The sequence below is a fragment of the Urtica dioica genome, chromosome 11 (assembly GCF_054948205.1).
Source record: "Urtica dioica subsp. dioica isolate 48M chromosome 11, U.dioica_male_clone48M_v1_H2, whole genome shotgun sequence".
NCBI classification, from domain to species: Eukaryota; Viridiplantae; Streptophyta; class Magnoliopsida; order Rosales; family Urticaceae; genus Urtica; species Urtica dioica.
The window spans coordinates 20,371,895-20,386,513 of record NC_142766.1 but is presented as its reverse complement, the minus strand read 5'-3'; the positions used below and the strand labels follow the sequence as shown (position 1 = coordinate 20,386,513).

The 14,619-nt window shown below is 39.1% G+C and overlaps 3 protein-coding genes across 3 annotated transcripts; 2 read left to right on the top strand and 1 right to left on the bottom strand.

Moving 5' to 3' along the window:
* Positions 1 to 338: 338 nt before the first annotated feature.
* On the top strand, positions 339 to 3,065 carry FRA8 (Exostosin family protein). Its single transcript, XM_089630459.1, has 4 exons — positions 339 to 970; positions 1,056 to 1,423; positions 1,511 to 1,761; positions 2,255 to 3,065. Exons 1-4 carry the CDS (start codon positions 652 to 654, stop codon positions 2,718 to 2,720), a joined length of 1,404 nt encoding a protein of 467 aa, XP_089486585.1. The 5' UTR covers positions 339 to 651; the 3' UTR covers positions 2,721 to 3,065.
* Positions 3,066 to 3,534: 469 nt separating this feature from the next.
* Positions 3,535 to 7,326, top strand: LOC149382169 (Rhodanese/Cell cycle control phosphatase superfamily protein). Its single transcript, XM_089601685.1, has 11 exons — positions 3,535 to 4,215; positions 4,764 to 4,864; positions 4,942 to 5,056; positions 5,564 to 5,728; positions 5,835 to 5,918; positions 6,121 to 6,219; positions 6,316 to 6,378; positions 6,468 to 6,498; positions 6,580 to 6,626; positions 6,721 to 6,779; positions 6,855 to 7,326. The coding sequence occupies exons 1-11, from the start codon at positions 3,718 to 3,720 to the stop codon at positions 7,051 to 7,053; spliced, it is 1,461 nt and encodes a 486-aa protein (XP_089457811.1). The 5' UTR covers positions 3,535 to 3,717; the 3' UTR covers positions 7,054 to 7,326.
* A 4,035-nt stretch (positions 7,327 to 11,361) lies between these two features.
* Positions 11,362 to 13,869, bottom strand: LOC149382168 (receptor like protein 27-like). The gene has a single exon (XM_089601462.1). It carries the CDS (start codon positions 13,867 to 13,869, stop codon positions 11,362 to 11,364), a length of 2,508 nt encoding a protein of 835 aa, XP_089457588.1.
* Between the last annotated feature and the right edge of the window lie 750 nt (positions 13,870 to 14,619).

Sequence of the window (14,619 nt, the reverse complement as noted above, 5' to 3'; positions counted from 1 at the left end):
AATAGATTTTTAAACTACCAACTTATCAGATAAAATAATCTTAAAGCACACAGCTTTACTTTAATTCACTACACTCATTTACACCCAAATCTCCTAAAGGGTAATTATGTTAGTTTAATATTTTCGGAATTATTCCTCTAAATAAAAGTAGAAACACTTCCCGAAGTATTTCATCTCTCACTAAAACCCTTCGTTTTTCCCTTCCCTTTTTAACCAAGAAACTCTGAATGAACCGAAATCATGTGACCACAAAAACTAATCATTCGTTGAACCCAAAAAACAATAAATAAAAAATTGAAATAAAAAATGTTTGGGCCAACCTGCCAATCTTTGATGTTTATCAATATATCATCAACCCCTCTTACCATTTCTGGTTTTATGTTATTGTTCCATTCTATTCTATCTATTCACATTCACACAACGCTACACAAATATTTGGTGCAAAAAAACGAAACCCCAACAAACCCTTTTCACAATCCCATTTCTCACATATTTCTCTGTGTTCCTTGGTTCCCACTTCTCTTCCCTCACCAAAAACCGAAAGCCCTTCTCTAACCACTCTCTCTCTCTCTCCGAGCCTCTCTCTTCTTGTATCATTGTCGGATAAGATTCAAATGAGAGATACAGAAATAGCTAATAATAATAATAATAATGGAGGCGATAAAGAGAGCACAGCCCTCAAAGAGCAGAAGAGGTTTCTATATCAAAATGAAGTTCCTTCACAGCAAAAGCCATGGAAGTAATAAGAGCTTTTTCTTCAAGTACTACAAATGGCTTCTCTGGCTCTCTCTCACCCTCTATTTCTTCAGCCCCTATTTCATCACAACCCACTCCAAAACAGACAAGAATAGTAATAATGATAATATTAATAATTATAAGCCATTTACCTCTCACCCAAAACCCTCCATTGTTATACCCTCGAGAGCACTCATCGACGTCTCTTCTCAACCCCATCACCACCACCAACAAGGTTAGACAGAGTCGACTCTTTTTTTGTTTGACTTTGACCGGTTCAAATTCGATCAACAATCTTTTTTTTTTCTTCTGGGTTTTAGTTTCAGACTCGCTGAAGAACTTGAAGATATACATCTACGACTTACCGCCAAAGTTCAACGCCGATTGGCTCGCCAACGAACGGTGTTCGAATCACCTCTTCGCTTCCGAGGTCGCGATCCACAGAGCTCTGTTGACCAGCGATGTACGGACGTTTGACCCGTACGAAGCGGACTTCTTCTTCGTCCCCGTCTACGTCTCGTGCAACTTCAGCAAGGTCAACGGCTTTCCGGCGATCGGACACGCTCGGTCGCTGCTCTCCTCCGCCGTGGAAATCGTCTCCGACAAATTCCCGTTCTGGAATCGATCCCTCGGCGCCGACCACGTCTTCGTCGCATCCCACGATTTCGGGGCTTGCTTTCACACCATGGTAACGATTAACGAACAACGAGAAAAAGCATAAAGTTTGAAACTTTATCATTATTTATTTGATTGTGGCTCGGTTTCTGTTGCGTAGGAAAACGTGGCGGTCAAAGACGGAATAGTTGGGTTATTGAGGAGGTCAATAGTTTTGCAGACTTTTGGGGTTAAAGGGAAACACCCGTGCCAAGACGTTGAGCATGTAGTGATACCGCCGTATATTTCGCCGGAGAGCGTAGAGAAGACGCTTCAGGCGGCTCCGGCGAACGGCCGGCGAGATATTTTCGCTTTCTTTCGGGGTAAAATGGAAGTCCACCCCAAGAACGTCAGTGGCCAATTCTACAGCAAGTATGTTAATATTATTATTAGTTTTTTAATCAAAATTTTTACAATCGTGACATTTTGGTCCTTCATCGTGTGGAGCACTTTGGTCTAAAATATTGAATTTGTAGTTATAAGATAATTTTTTTATTTTTTTTTTAATGGAGAGAGGATAATTTTTCGGAAGGAAAAAAACATATTATAAATTCAATGTATTATAAACAACTTAAAATATATACTTACGAATTAATACCTCTTGCTCATGTAGTAATTTTGACTTTAAGAGTAATAAAATTTAAATCATTTATAATTTTAGATGATTAGTTTTGTTTCACTGAAATTTTAATTGATATTCTTTCCGGAAAAATAAAAATGCCACAAAAAAATAAGTTAGGACCAAAATTGAAAATATCGTAAACGTTCAGCACTATCTATGCTAAAACGTCTTATAAAATTTATTCTCTAGATTTCTGCTGAAAACAGCACTAAAGTATTTATTATTTTCGTTTTTGGTCCTCAGGAAAGTACGGACGGCGATTTTAAAAAGGTTCGGAAACGACAACAGGTTCTATCTCCGGCGTCACAGGTTCGCCGGTTATCAATCGGAGATCGTACGGTCGGTATTCTGTCTATGTCCTCTCGGGTGGGCCCCATGGAGCCCCAGGTTGGTTGAGTCCGTCGCACTCGGCTGCGTTCCGGTGATCATCGCCGACGACATTAAGCTTCCATTCTCGGCGGCGATACGATGGCCGGAGATTTCCATCACGGTCGCGGAGAGGGACGTTTCACGGCTAGGATCTGTACTAGAACACGTGGCAGCGACGAATCTGACGAGGATACAACGAAACCTCGCTGACCCGGCGGTCAGGCGGGCCCTACTATTCCATTCCCGGGTCCACCGAGGTGACGCCACGTGGCAGGTCTTGTCATCGCTGGCTGAAAAGCTGGACCGGTCTTTTCTGCGATCAAGGGATGAGATCCAATGACTCGTCGCCACGTGGACTTTCAGTGCTGCGGTGGATGACAGCTGGGGTTCTTGAAAGAATTTAATTGTGGGACCATCTGAGCAGTCATTTAGTGAGGGGGTTTGTGTGTGGACACGCGAGCCCAGTGCTGAGCTGGCAGTCTGCGGTTGGCTGGATATGCGGTGGTCCTATGCAACGTAATCATCATCATTTTTTTTAATATAAAATATATATAGACAAATGTATACAGAAGTATGTCTCTCAGTGTGTGCATGTACATGTGGTAGAACAGTTTTGGCCTTTTTGGTTGTGGTGGTATTTGCACAGCTGGCTCGAATAAAAAAAATAGGAATTTATAGCCTGGAATTTGCGTTAAATGTACTGTACGTGTACATATTCATATTCTTCTTATTATTGTATCGAGATTCAATCTCTGTAAAAAAAAAAGAAAAGAAAAAGGAACAACTTGGAGTAAATTTCATATATGAGAATAATTAAAGTTCAAGTATTATGGTAATGTTATATAGTGTGTGAGCGTAGAAGACGAGGGAAAAAAAAAAGCCAAGTTGGAAAGTTTTTAGAAGTGGGGTATTAAATTGAGTTGTTTAGGAGTCTGGGAAAGAGTGAATAAAAGAAAAATAGGAAAGCTACAGAGAGAGAGAGAGAGAGAGCGTGAGGGGACAAGAGAGGCATTAATACACGTTGGATTGCCAGCAGCGCTGTGTCTGTGTCAGTCACTCGGAGACTTTTTTTTTTTTTTTTTTTTTTTTTTATTCTTTTATTACTCGGAGTCGGAGACTAGTTTTATTTTTTATTTTGACCGAGGGCAATGTAAAAATAAGTAATAACATAAAACACTTGCATTTGCGTACAAAGAAATGAATAAGTTGGGCCCCACAAAGGAAAAAACGAGAGGCGAAGAAGAAGAGAAGAGAGGAAGAAGAGATAGATAGGTGATAATGTAATCCAAATTCCAAATCCAATCCTCTTATTTGATGATTTCATTTTCCTTTGGGCGATGACGACAATGACGATGTTGCCCCTCTGCTCCGTCACTCCCACTCCCGCCGCTTCTTCTTCTTCTCCGATGATCACCGCCGTGCGTCCCGTCTCACTCTCGGCGTCGCCGCCGTTGACCAACAAAATCCAGTTCAACCCTCCCTCACTCCCCGACTTCAAGTCAAGCGTTGACCACTTCCTTTCCTCCCTCACCGCTTCTTTCGATCAATCACTAATTCAAGCCCAAAACGCTGTCAAGACCTCCGCGGATACGATCAGCTCGCTCGTCGATCGGACCGGCGAATCGGCCGGAAACGCAGTCAAGGACACGGCCGGCGAAGCGGCTCTGTTCGGCGTCGGAGTCTTGAAGCGTACGATCGTGGGAGCCGAGGAATTAATCGTAAACGGAGCTTCTTTGGCTCTCCATTCTCTGGAAACCGCCAAGCAGTCTCTTCCGCCGGAGATCAGAGACGCTCTGGATTCGGCTCTAGGCCCCACCGGAATCGCCCTCCGCAAGGTATGCTTTTTTTTTGGCCGTGTCTCCGCGTCCTTTAAATGCAATAGTCAAACTTAGGGTTTTACAAAATAAACCGAAATTCGGATCAAATAGATAACTGCACCGATCAAAAGGACCAAATACCTGAAAATCGGTGCCGCGTACTTTGGATTTCGATAAACAATCCAATCCAGTTTAAAAGATTAGACCGGATATCGATATTTTATTTTGGTAAAATCGGATATCTGATATTTAACCACGATTGTATCACACATTTTTACTCGGATTTTGATCATGATATAATTTTAGAACTAGGTATGGATTTAAAAACTAGATTCAAAGATTGGTTTCTTTAAACCCGATTTAAACCAAATTTTGAAAAGCATGTATGAAAACTACATATTGGATTAGTGGATAGCTGAATTTCGGTTTTGGATTAAGTTGGACCGCTTATTGAACCAAATATTTAAAACCGAAAATTCAGGTTCGGATATGAAAAATGCCCAAAACCGTGTCGAACCGATCTAATTTCAGCCCTAATCAAAACCAAACGTGGTCAATGGAAGCAGGTTTATGGCGGAATTCAGGGGCTAGAGGCCACTCTGGGCTTAGACCCCAATGACCCAATCATTTCTTTCCTTCTTCTTCTTGCCACCTCTGCTTCTTTATGGTACGACTCTCCTTTTTTTTCCCCTCTATAAACAATTTCTTTACTTGTACTCACATTTGTTCTCAGATTTTGTACAGGGTCTTCTACTGGGTTTCGACGTACAGCGGCTACGCCGGGGATCTATCTCCCGAATTGACTCTCGACATCTTGTCTGGGAAGGACAATACTCTGCTCGTTGATATCCGCCCCGAGGTAACCTCGTGAAACTTATCATCAATTACTTGCACTACACGCAATGCACAGAATTTGCAATACTCGAATGAACACGCACGCACACACAAAACAAGACCTACGTTTAGTGGCTTCACTTATCGGCAGCGACTCAAGATCAACGGTCATTCAAAGTATAAAGCAGCTTTCGATCATTCTCACACTCTCTCAAAGTTCTTGATCTTATAACCCAATTCAAGAAATTTCCTCAATCTTTTCACTCGTGTTTTACCCTTGATCGCTCTCTAACCCTCTTAATCTCACACACTCGAGCTACACGACACGACTTTATAAACTAGTCATATTGTCGTTTACATTTTTCATAAAAACAGTTTAAACATAAAAGCTGTTATACCCGTTAGACTAACTTCCTGTGCAAGTAACTATGTGGAAATGAGTTTAATGTCAATGTGTACACAACCTTATTCAAGCGTCTTAATACAAAATGGTCTCCCATTTTTAATCGCAAATGATTTCTTTTGTGTGGAGGTTTTGAGAGAGAAAGACGGCGTACCCGATCTTCGAAGAGCGGCTCGGTATCGCTATACAAGCGTGACCGTGCCGGAAGTTAACAATGGATCTCAGTTCAAGAATGTACGAGAGCTTGAGGATGCTATGACCGCTGCTCTTATTCGTAACTTGAAGATCGCCCAGGTTGACCTTATCAATCATTGACGCCTTTTTTACTTCTTGTTTCTTTTCTTTTGCATTCATTCATTATGATTATGATAGTCATGCCACTATGATGTTGGAATTGTAGGACAGATCCAAGGTCATAGTCCTTGATGCCGATGGGAGTCGCTCCAAACGAATCGCACGCTCCTTAAAGAAACTTGGAGTCAAGGCAAGTTTTTTGCTTTTCCTAACATGAGTTGAGTTATTGCTCAAACAACAAAATGATTTTGTCCTATAAGAACTAAGTTTGCTTAGAATGCAAGAATTATTTTCTATCACAAACGGACATTTCCGAGCCAGTTTCTAGCTCATAGGCGATTCCCAAATTCTGATTTCGGGAGTATGTATAATAATAATAATAATAATAGCAGGAGCCGTACTTGGTTCAAGGTGGATTTCGGTCTTGGGCCAAAGAAGGTCTTCGTATAAAGGAACTTAAAGCAGAGACAGCCTTTTCAATCCTCAACGAGGTTAAGCTTATGCTATAATTCTTTACTGTTTTTTTTTATTTATTTATTGGCAATTCACTTGATGATGTGCTCATTGAAGAAACTTGTATACTTCAGGAAGCTGAAGCTATCCTCGAGGATATTAAGCCTTCTCCGTTACAAATTGTTGGCCTTGGTGCGGTAAGTAAGATTCGTGTCGTCAAGTCAAGCCCTTGTGATATGTTCCAAGATTAATATCTTGCTAATAAAATCGACAATATCGTTTGCAGGGTTTGATTGCGGCATCCTATGCATTTCTGGGTATGTATACATATTCTCAATACTAGATTTTTTTTTTAACTCACTGATCATGGTATATATAAATATAACCGTATCAATCAGAATGGGAAACAACGCTCCAATACATTGGCGTCATCGGGTTGGGTCAGGTAAACTTGTTTTTCTTTTATTTCCCTTTTGCATCAACTCGTTTCCTTGGGCATCTTATTTGTTATATTTACTTGTAATTTGGAATGTGTCCAGACCGTTTTTCGGCGCGTGGCTTCGTACGAAGGTGCCGAGGATTTCAAGAGAGACGTTGGGTGAGTAAAATCTTAATTGTCGTTGGATTCCTTGTAGTCCAAGTAATGAAGGTGTGTGTGTGTGTGTGTGGGCAGTTTGTTGTTGACTCCGGCGAGAGTTGGAAGCTCGGCGTTGGGATGGGCGGCCGGGAAGTTGGAGACGAACCGCGTCGGACTCCCGACATCTCCGTCGTCCACCGATGTTCAGAACCGAGTTCTTCAAGCCGCCGCAAAGCACGAATCTCAGCCGTCCGATGCCGCCGCCCCAACCAATGCTGACCTTTCCGAGGCCTAGAAGGAACCAACAAACACCCCTCTCTCTCACCCCTCCTTTTGTACATTTGTCATTGTATCTCTCTCTATGGTTTTGTGCATAAAGATCCAGCTTGGTCATTCAAGTTTGATTTTTTTTGTGTTTTGTTTGAATAATGAGTAAAAAAAAAAGTGAAATATGATCAAATAAGATTAAAAAAAAAATGTATTTAGCGATTGTGCATCATAAAAATGTGTACATGAAATCCTTTGTGGAAAAACCTATATAACATCATTGAGAAGCCCTTTAGAGCAACTATGGAGAATGCTCATGTTTAGCTGGAGCCTAGGTGGATGGCATTTTGAGTTGTTTTTGCATTGTGAGGACTTTAGAGTGCTATAAAGATAACTTAAAAAAAAAATGCTTGCATTAGCTATGACATAAAAATAATATTTAATAAAATATATTATTTTTTGATGATGTGTTATAAATAAACATAGTATTGAAATCTATACATTTGCGGTTGTCCTAGACAACACAATCATCGTAATTTTTTGTATGAAATCTATACAGAAGATGTCTCTGCATGTACATTTGGTAGAACAGTTTTGGCCTTTTGGTTGCGGTGGTATTTGCACAGCTGGCTCGAATAAAAAAAAAATAGGAATGAATCGTCTGGAATTTGTGTTAAATGTACCGTTCATATTTATATTCTTATTCTTATTATTATTGTATACAGATTCAATTTGTGTAAAGGACCAAATTGGATTGAATTTCAAATATGAGTATAATTAAAGCTCAAGTATTATGGTAATGTTATAGAGTAGAGGAGAAAAAAAAAGGCCAAGTTGGAATGTGTTCAGAAATTAGAAGTGGTATTATTAAATTGAGTTGTTTAAGAAAGAGTTAATTAAAGGAAAAGGAAAGCTAGAGAGAGAGGGGACAAGGGAGGCATTAATACACGCTGGTTCGCCAGCTGTGTCAGTAGACTTTGTTCGAGAATATATTACAGAAATTATTGTTGTTTGGGTGGTGGTGGGGCTTTGACACGGCTATTATATTATATTCAGTTCAAATAAAATGCTTCACTATTAGTTTATTTGATTTGTCAAATAATGCTGTTTCATGGAAGCCATGAAGGAACATAATACTATGGGGTTTATGCATGCAGCCTAAACAAATGTTGAAGAATTTACGTACCATTGTGATTTCTCGAAACTTATTTAATAAATAGTAGTATTAATAATAATAAAATGGTTAATTATGACATTTCCAACGGTAAACAGCCGTTTATTTAAATTTTAATAATTTTTTACTTTGATAAACGATTTCAGTTAAATTTTTAACATGAATGTGTGCGTGTTAATAATAGGAAAACGTCATAAGAATTGGCGGAGATCCGTGTACATCAACTAGAGTAAGCCGAATGCAACGAAGATCTAGGCCGGATTATTTATATAGCATGATAATTTAGATACAAGAAGAGAAAACAAATAAAATATAGTGGGCATAAGGTGAAATTGGTGACATGATGTAGAGATTACGAGAATTATATATGCAAAGTGTGAGAGATTGTGGGAGCTTTCTGTCGCTCCCTAGTCTTTTTTATATGGATTAATTATATTTTTTCTCCAACTCGTATAATGACATGTCTTTCAATTTCGAAAATAGCATCTGTGTCCTTGTAATTCTGTATTGATTATATTGTGCCCCTTCTATTAACTTTTCTTAACGTCTGTCCAACGATAAAAACAAAATAAAAAATTATTAAACTAAAAAATAATAAAATAAAATAAAATCCATTTACTTCTTTTTTTTTTTTTTATAGACATGACATTTATTTTTTAAGTTGTAAACAATCATTTTTTATGTCTACACTTTTTTTAAATTTTATTTACTGTTTTGAACTTTATTTACCTTTTATTTACTGTTTACAATTTTATTTGTAATAAAAATAATTGTTTACCTTTTGAAAAAAGATGCTATTTTTGAACAGATATAAAAAATCTATTATTTTAGAAATATTGCACCCTAAAACGGTTATTTGCGTAATCTTCACTAAACAATCCTCTAAACGATTCCTAAGAGAGACGAGGCCCAAATGCGAAACTTTTTTTTTTTTTTTTTTAATATAAATGCGAAACTGTAGTCTGGGTAGTTGGTCCTTTTTTTTCCCCTCAAATATTGAGACTACAGAGAATCAGCTACAAAGCTTGCTCGCATAGCATTTGTATCACTTTTGCATTCTCAACTTTGATTACTTGTTGTTTAAGTAATTGTTAAGCGGGTTTGTTTTTAAGTGTTTCATTTGTCTTTATTGTTTTACGTTTTTACCCTCACTTACTTTGTTTAAGTGAGGATAGTTTGGTCTTTCGATAATGACCGGTACTTTATATTCTTATGTTGCTTACATTTCAAATTAATTCGATTAGTTCTTCAGTTTTTCAAAATCTTCATCTTCTTCTTTTCGTTCTCTCTGAAATTGAGAGGTGAAACAAAATGGAAAATCATACGCTTTTCCCATGATTGAAGGGATCAGTCACTAAATTCATTGTAATCGTACACAGAAGACTGGTGTGTGTGTGTGTGTTTCTTTTTTTCTTTTTTAAATATTCCATTGTAATAATATAGTATATAGTCTATATAGTCGAGCTGTTGAAGTGAAAAGAATATATTCTGAGCAAAAAACAGAAGTGAAAGAATATATTTTTTCAAAAACAGTTTATGAGACGAAAAGTATAATGGATATTATTCTAACTCATGCAATAGATGTATGTGTGAATGTGCTCGCTTTCCCTGCAATAGAAAAGTATAAACAAAACAGTCGTTTAAAACTAGTTGATTAAGATAATGAATGTCGTTTCTCAAATGATTCATGATAATGCACTTTTGGTTCCATTTTCATCACGCTTCATCACCATTGTTTTTCTTTTTTTGGGACGGCGTTCGAATTTTGGAATCAAAAGAAGAATAGGACCGTAAGTTGGCCATCGGAGTCGGATTTCCTTATTTGTTATTGCTTTAATTATTCTCATGTCTCTCATTATGTGGCCTTTTCAAGCCTCGCTTCATTACCGATTCCTGATTTTTTTTTCAGTTTGATGGAGATTCACATTTTGGTCGGTTCGGAGGAGCTTGAAGTCGTGCAACAACTTCAGGTAATTCGAATTCCCATGCATTATGCTCAATCGCAATCGATGGAATCGAAATAAAATCGCTGCTAGAAGAAAACTTAAGAAGTTTGATTTTGGTTTGAATACCAGAATTTGATGATGCGGCTGTGGGATCCAAAAAAATATATTTGATGATGCGGCAATGAAATCGAAGTAAAATTGCTGCTGTATAGACTGAAGTTTTGATTTCAGCTAATTTGAATTGACTGTTGTTTGAGAGCGTTGAAGTTGCATTTACACAGTTTTATGACCAATCTGGTTCCGTAGGAAACATCGGTAAGTAGTTTTTTTGGCCGTGAGGCGTGTTCGTAAATACTTTTTTGAATTGGTTAAAGTGTGAACTTTTGCTGCTGTGAGGCTAGAGGTCATCGTGAAGAAGCTTATGTACTACCAGCAAGAAGTTTCTCTGTTAGTGCCGATTCCTGAGAGGGGAAAGATGATCCAGTTACGACATTGTTGAATCTCGATGGACTAATCTTTCTCTTGTTGCTTTGAGAGCGTCGATTGGGATAATAGCAAGGCTATCACATTTCTAATTGAATCATATGGAACAGATTTCAATTCTGACTTTTGATTAGTTTTTTTTTCTTTCTTTTTGTCAGGAATATATTATCTTAGTACTCATGTGATGAAGTGATTTTGATAGACATCGTAGCGAAGAAGATACATAGTATTCGCATATTGTTCTTATTGATTCGGCTTGAGGGTATAAAGTCTCGGAAGCGATGGTTTCCGAGGAAGACCTTATTTTCTGCGTTTACAAGAGCTATTGTTACACATTTATAATGCTAGATTGTTACAAGAGCTACATTATTTTAATTTTTTACTTGTTATTATTACCCGTGTGTTCATTGTTTCAGTTAGCAGATCTTCTCGCTATTGCTGTTTGATCCTTATCAGGTAGCGAGATTCCTTGTGTCAAATGTTATTTTAAGGCATGACTAACATGCTTGGCTTTTCCTGTATATTCAATTAACTTATCTTATGCTTGGCTTTGTTAGTACTTAGTAGAATAAAAACTTGCATAAAATTAAGCAAGCTCTTCTTTTTGCAAATCACTTTTTTAATGAGAACACAGCACCATCAGAAGCTGCTAGATTACAAGAAGAAACATATATAGAAACTATCATGCACGTAAATAAAGAAGAAAAAGAAGAAGAACACCTGCTTTTGTGTCTTATGATCTGCGAGCATTTCTTGATTTCTTGGGCTTTCTCGATCCGGTCCTGTATTGCAGCTCTTCAAGGATTGCTTCAGAGATCCAGTTCAGTTTCCCGTCGGAGTACAGCAACATGTATCCGATGGAGATCCCAATTACAAACCCGCTTCCGAAGCCCATCATCGCAATAATCTTCCAATTGATCGATCCATTTGTGATGCTTGAATCCTCATCATCATCATCTTTGTCAGCCTCCGGAGGAGATGGCTGATCAGTGTCTTCGCCGCAAGTTTTTGTCAGTGGAAATCCACATAAATCTTGATTGCCGGCGAAGGACTCATTCTCAAATGTATTGAACTGCTTTCCTTGAGGTATGGGTCCCCCGAGGCGGTTGTGTGAAAGCTTTAAGAATTCTAGAGATGTTATATCGGCCAACTCGAGAGGAATCTTCCCAACAAGATTATTAAAAGAGAGGTCTAACCATTCGAGGTTACTCAAATTTCCCAATGATGAAGGTAAATTTCCTGTAAACATGTTATGAGACAAGTTGAGACCCTTTAGTGCTTTAAGCTTCCCTAGCGGCTCCGGAATCTTTCCCGTGAAATTGTTCATCGATAAATCAATGACTGTGAAGATGGTTAGGATTTGTACCAACTCATAATCGTGGCCTTTCATAGTCAATGTTACAAAAGGGAAATAATGGTCGTCACCTGTGTCAGTCTCCATGGCCTTGAAGTTGTTGAAGTATTTTATCGGAAGAGCGCCAGTGAACTTATTACGTGACAAATCTATGATTCTCAACGAGAGGAATTGATATCCAGGCCTGGGATTCTCAATCGAGCCATAAAACGTGTTAGTCCTTAGGACCAAGACCAGTAACTTCGGAAGAGATGCTAGCCAGTGAGGGAATGTGCCATTCAATACGTTGTTTCCGAGATCTAAAACTTCAAGATTGGTGCAGTTCATCAACGATCTTGGTAACTCTCCTTCAAGATTATTCCCGTGTAGACTGAGATATTGAAGTCGATTTCCTGTTGCCGATATTGAAGGGATGGTACCGTGGAGTTCGTTCCATCGTAGATCTATACTAACGAGAGACTCGCTCAAGCCTGCCATGCAATGAGGAATATTTCCAGTCAGGTTGTTGTCAGAGATATCAAGGAGTGACAGGGATGTCATGCTGCAAATGGAATTCGGGATCACTCCTGAAAACTTGTTGTCTGTCAAAATCAACGCTTTTAAACTCCTGGCCTTTCCGATCTCCGCTGAAATTGGCCCCTCGAAACTGTTCCGTGAGAGATCGAGCAATGTGAGTTTAGGCAAACTCCAGATCTTCTCCGGAACAAACCCCGGCAGCAAGTTGTTGCTCAACCGCAGCCTCACCAGAGACTTGCACTCACCGGAGAGCTTATTCTGGAGCACGAGGAGGTCGGTCAGCTTGCCGCTTTCACATATTCTTGAAGGGATTTTCCCCGTGATATAATTCTCCGACAAGTCGATTAGTTCCAGTGCGTTCCACGAGAAGATACTCTGGGGAATCTCTCCAGTGAGCTTGTTCATATAAAGAGACAACGTTCTCAGGCTTCTTAGCTCGCCGATCTCTGCCGGAATCTCTCCGGTGAGCTCATTCTCAAACAACTGGAGGGACTCAAGCCTACTTAGTGTCCTCAGCTCAGAGAGATTCCCAGAGAGGAAGTTCATTGACGCGTCGAAGTTCACAAGCCTCGTTAAGTTTCCCAAACCCTTTGGTAACTTGCCTGTCAAGGAATTGTTGTAAAGCTCGAGCTCCCAGAGATTCCTTAACCTTGCTAGGCTCGTTGGGACTTCTCCGGTGAGATAGTTGTCTGTGAGTTCAAGGTTCACGAGCCGCGATAAGTTTCCGATTTCCTGTGGTAATCCTCCGGCAAGGCTACAGTTGCTCAGATAGAGAAAATAGAGCTTGTTGAGCTTGAGAATCTCCTGAGGAAACGGGCTTTGCTCGAAAGGGTTGTCTCCTAGGCTCAAGAACTCCAAGCCTGTGATATTTTCCAGAGATTTCCAAGGAAAATGACCTGAGAAACTACTGGCGTTTAAGCTCAATAGCTTTAGGTCGCTCAGAGGACTCAAGTCCGGAACTTTTCCAGAGAAAGAATTGAAGCCTAAATCCAAAGACTGCAACGCTGTACAGTTTCTGAGATCGTCGGTGATTATTCCATGCAAGAAATTATAGCCAAGAGAGAGCTTCTTCAATGACTTTAGAGAGCATATGGCATCGAACGGAAGAGAGCCGGAATTAAGCTGTCGACTTGAGAGGTCAATTTCGGAGACGAATCCCTCGGAGTCACAAAAAATCCCGGTGAAGTTGCAAACTGAAGAACCACCGTTCTCATCGATTTTCCATGAAGAGAAGACTGGGTTTTTGTGGTTTGAGTGTGTTAGAAAGGCCTTGAGCTTTATGAGAGCTTGGAGCTCGCTGTTGTAGTGTTGGGGTTCAGACTGTGAGCCTGAGATGTGACAGAGAAGAGACAAAACGACAAAGACGATCATTGTAGTTTTGGCAAGAGTTTGGAGGGGAGTTTTAACAACCGACACAGCCGGATGAGACGGCTTTAAAGGTTGTGTTTTGGGCTCACGAAAGGTGTGGAAAAGTGAGTGATCCAGTTTACCTTTGGTTTCATAAAATTAGTATTTGGAAGCTCTGCAATGGCGTACTATGTTTTCTTTCTTGCTTGCTTGGTGTCAGATTTCAAGTAGACTCATAAATATCGTTTTGACTGTGAAGTCTTCCAACAATTAATCACCAAGTCTTTTAATCGTTTATTTTTGTCTTGTAATATCTCTTCTTCTTTATTTATCAAATAATTTAGAAAATTCCAATTTTAATTCGCATCCATACCCCAATATATCTAAATTCCAATTTAGAAAATAGTATTTGGCCATTCTTTCTCAATTACGTCTTTCATGGTGTGAACTAATTCAAAATTTTCCACTAGAGATGTGGTCTGTATGAATTGTCACTTCGCTATATATTTGTCCCCATAAGCTTGCCGTGATCAAAACGGGTTTCAACTCATTTCTAAAGGATTAACGAACACGATTGCATCTAAGTTTATTACTTTTCAATGAGCTATGTCTAATTTTCTCATGTATTAATGCTAATCTCCTCTGTGACTTGTTTGATTATTTCTCATTTCTATAAACTCCAAGTAGCACTTACCGAAGAAGAAGTTTGGCGCTCAACACTTCACTAGCGTATGATGTCCTCTTTTTTTTTTTTTCCTTCTTTTTTTTTTTTTT

What these genes read in the sequence shown, in the direction of transcription:
- FRA8 (XM_089630459.1), top strand. Translation starts at nt 652, where the DNA reads ATGGAGGCGATAAAGAGAGCACAGCCCTCAAAGAGCAGAAGAGGTTTC. An exon ending in CCATCACCACCACCAACAAG is followed by an intron (nt 971 to 1,055) that starts GTTAGACAGAGT and finishes TCTGGGTTTTAG; the next exon opens with TTTCAGACTCGCTGAAGAAC. An exon ending in AGTGGCCAATTCTACAGCAA is followed by an intron (nt 1,762 to 2,254) that starts GTATGTTAATAT and finishes TTTGGTCCTCAG; the next exon opens with GAAAGTACGGACGGCGATTT.
- LOC149382169 (XM_089601685.1), top strand. Translation starts at nt 3,718, where the DNA reads ATGACGACAATGACGATGTTGCCCCTCTGCTCCGTCACTCCCACTCCC. An exon ending in GCCACCTCTGCTTCTTTATG is followed by an intron (nt 4,865 to 4,941) that starts GTACGACTCTCC and finishes GATTTTGTACAG; the next exon opens with GGTCTTCTACTGGGTTTCGA. An exon ending in TAAAGAAACTTGGAGTCAAG is followed by an intron (nt 5,919 to 6,120) that starts GCAAGTTTTTTG and finishes TAATAATAGCAG; the next exon opens with GAGCCGTACTTGGTTCAAGG.
- LOC149382168 (XM_089601462.1), bottom strand. Translation starts at nt 13,869, where the DNA reads ATGATCGTCTTTGTCGTTTTGTCTCTTCTCTGTCACATCTCAGGCTCA.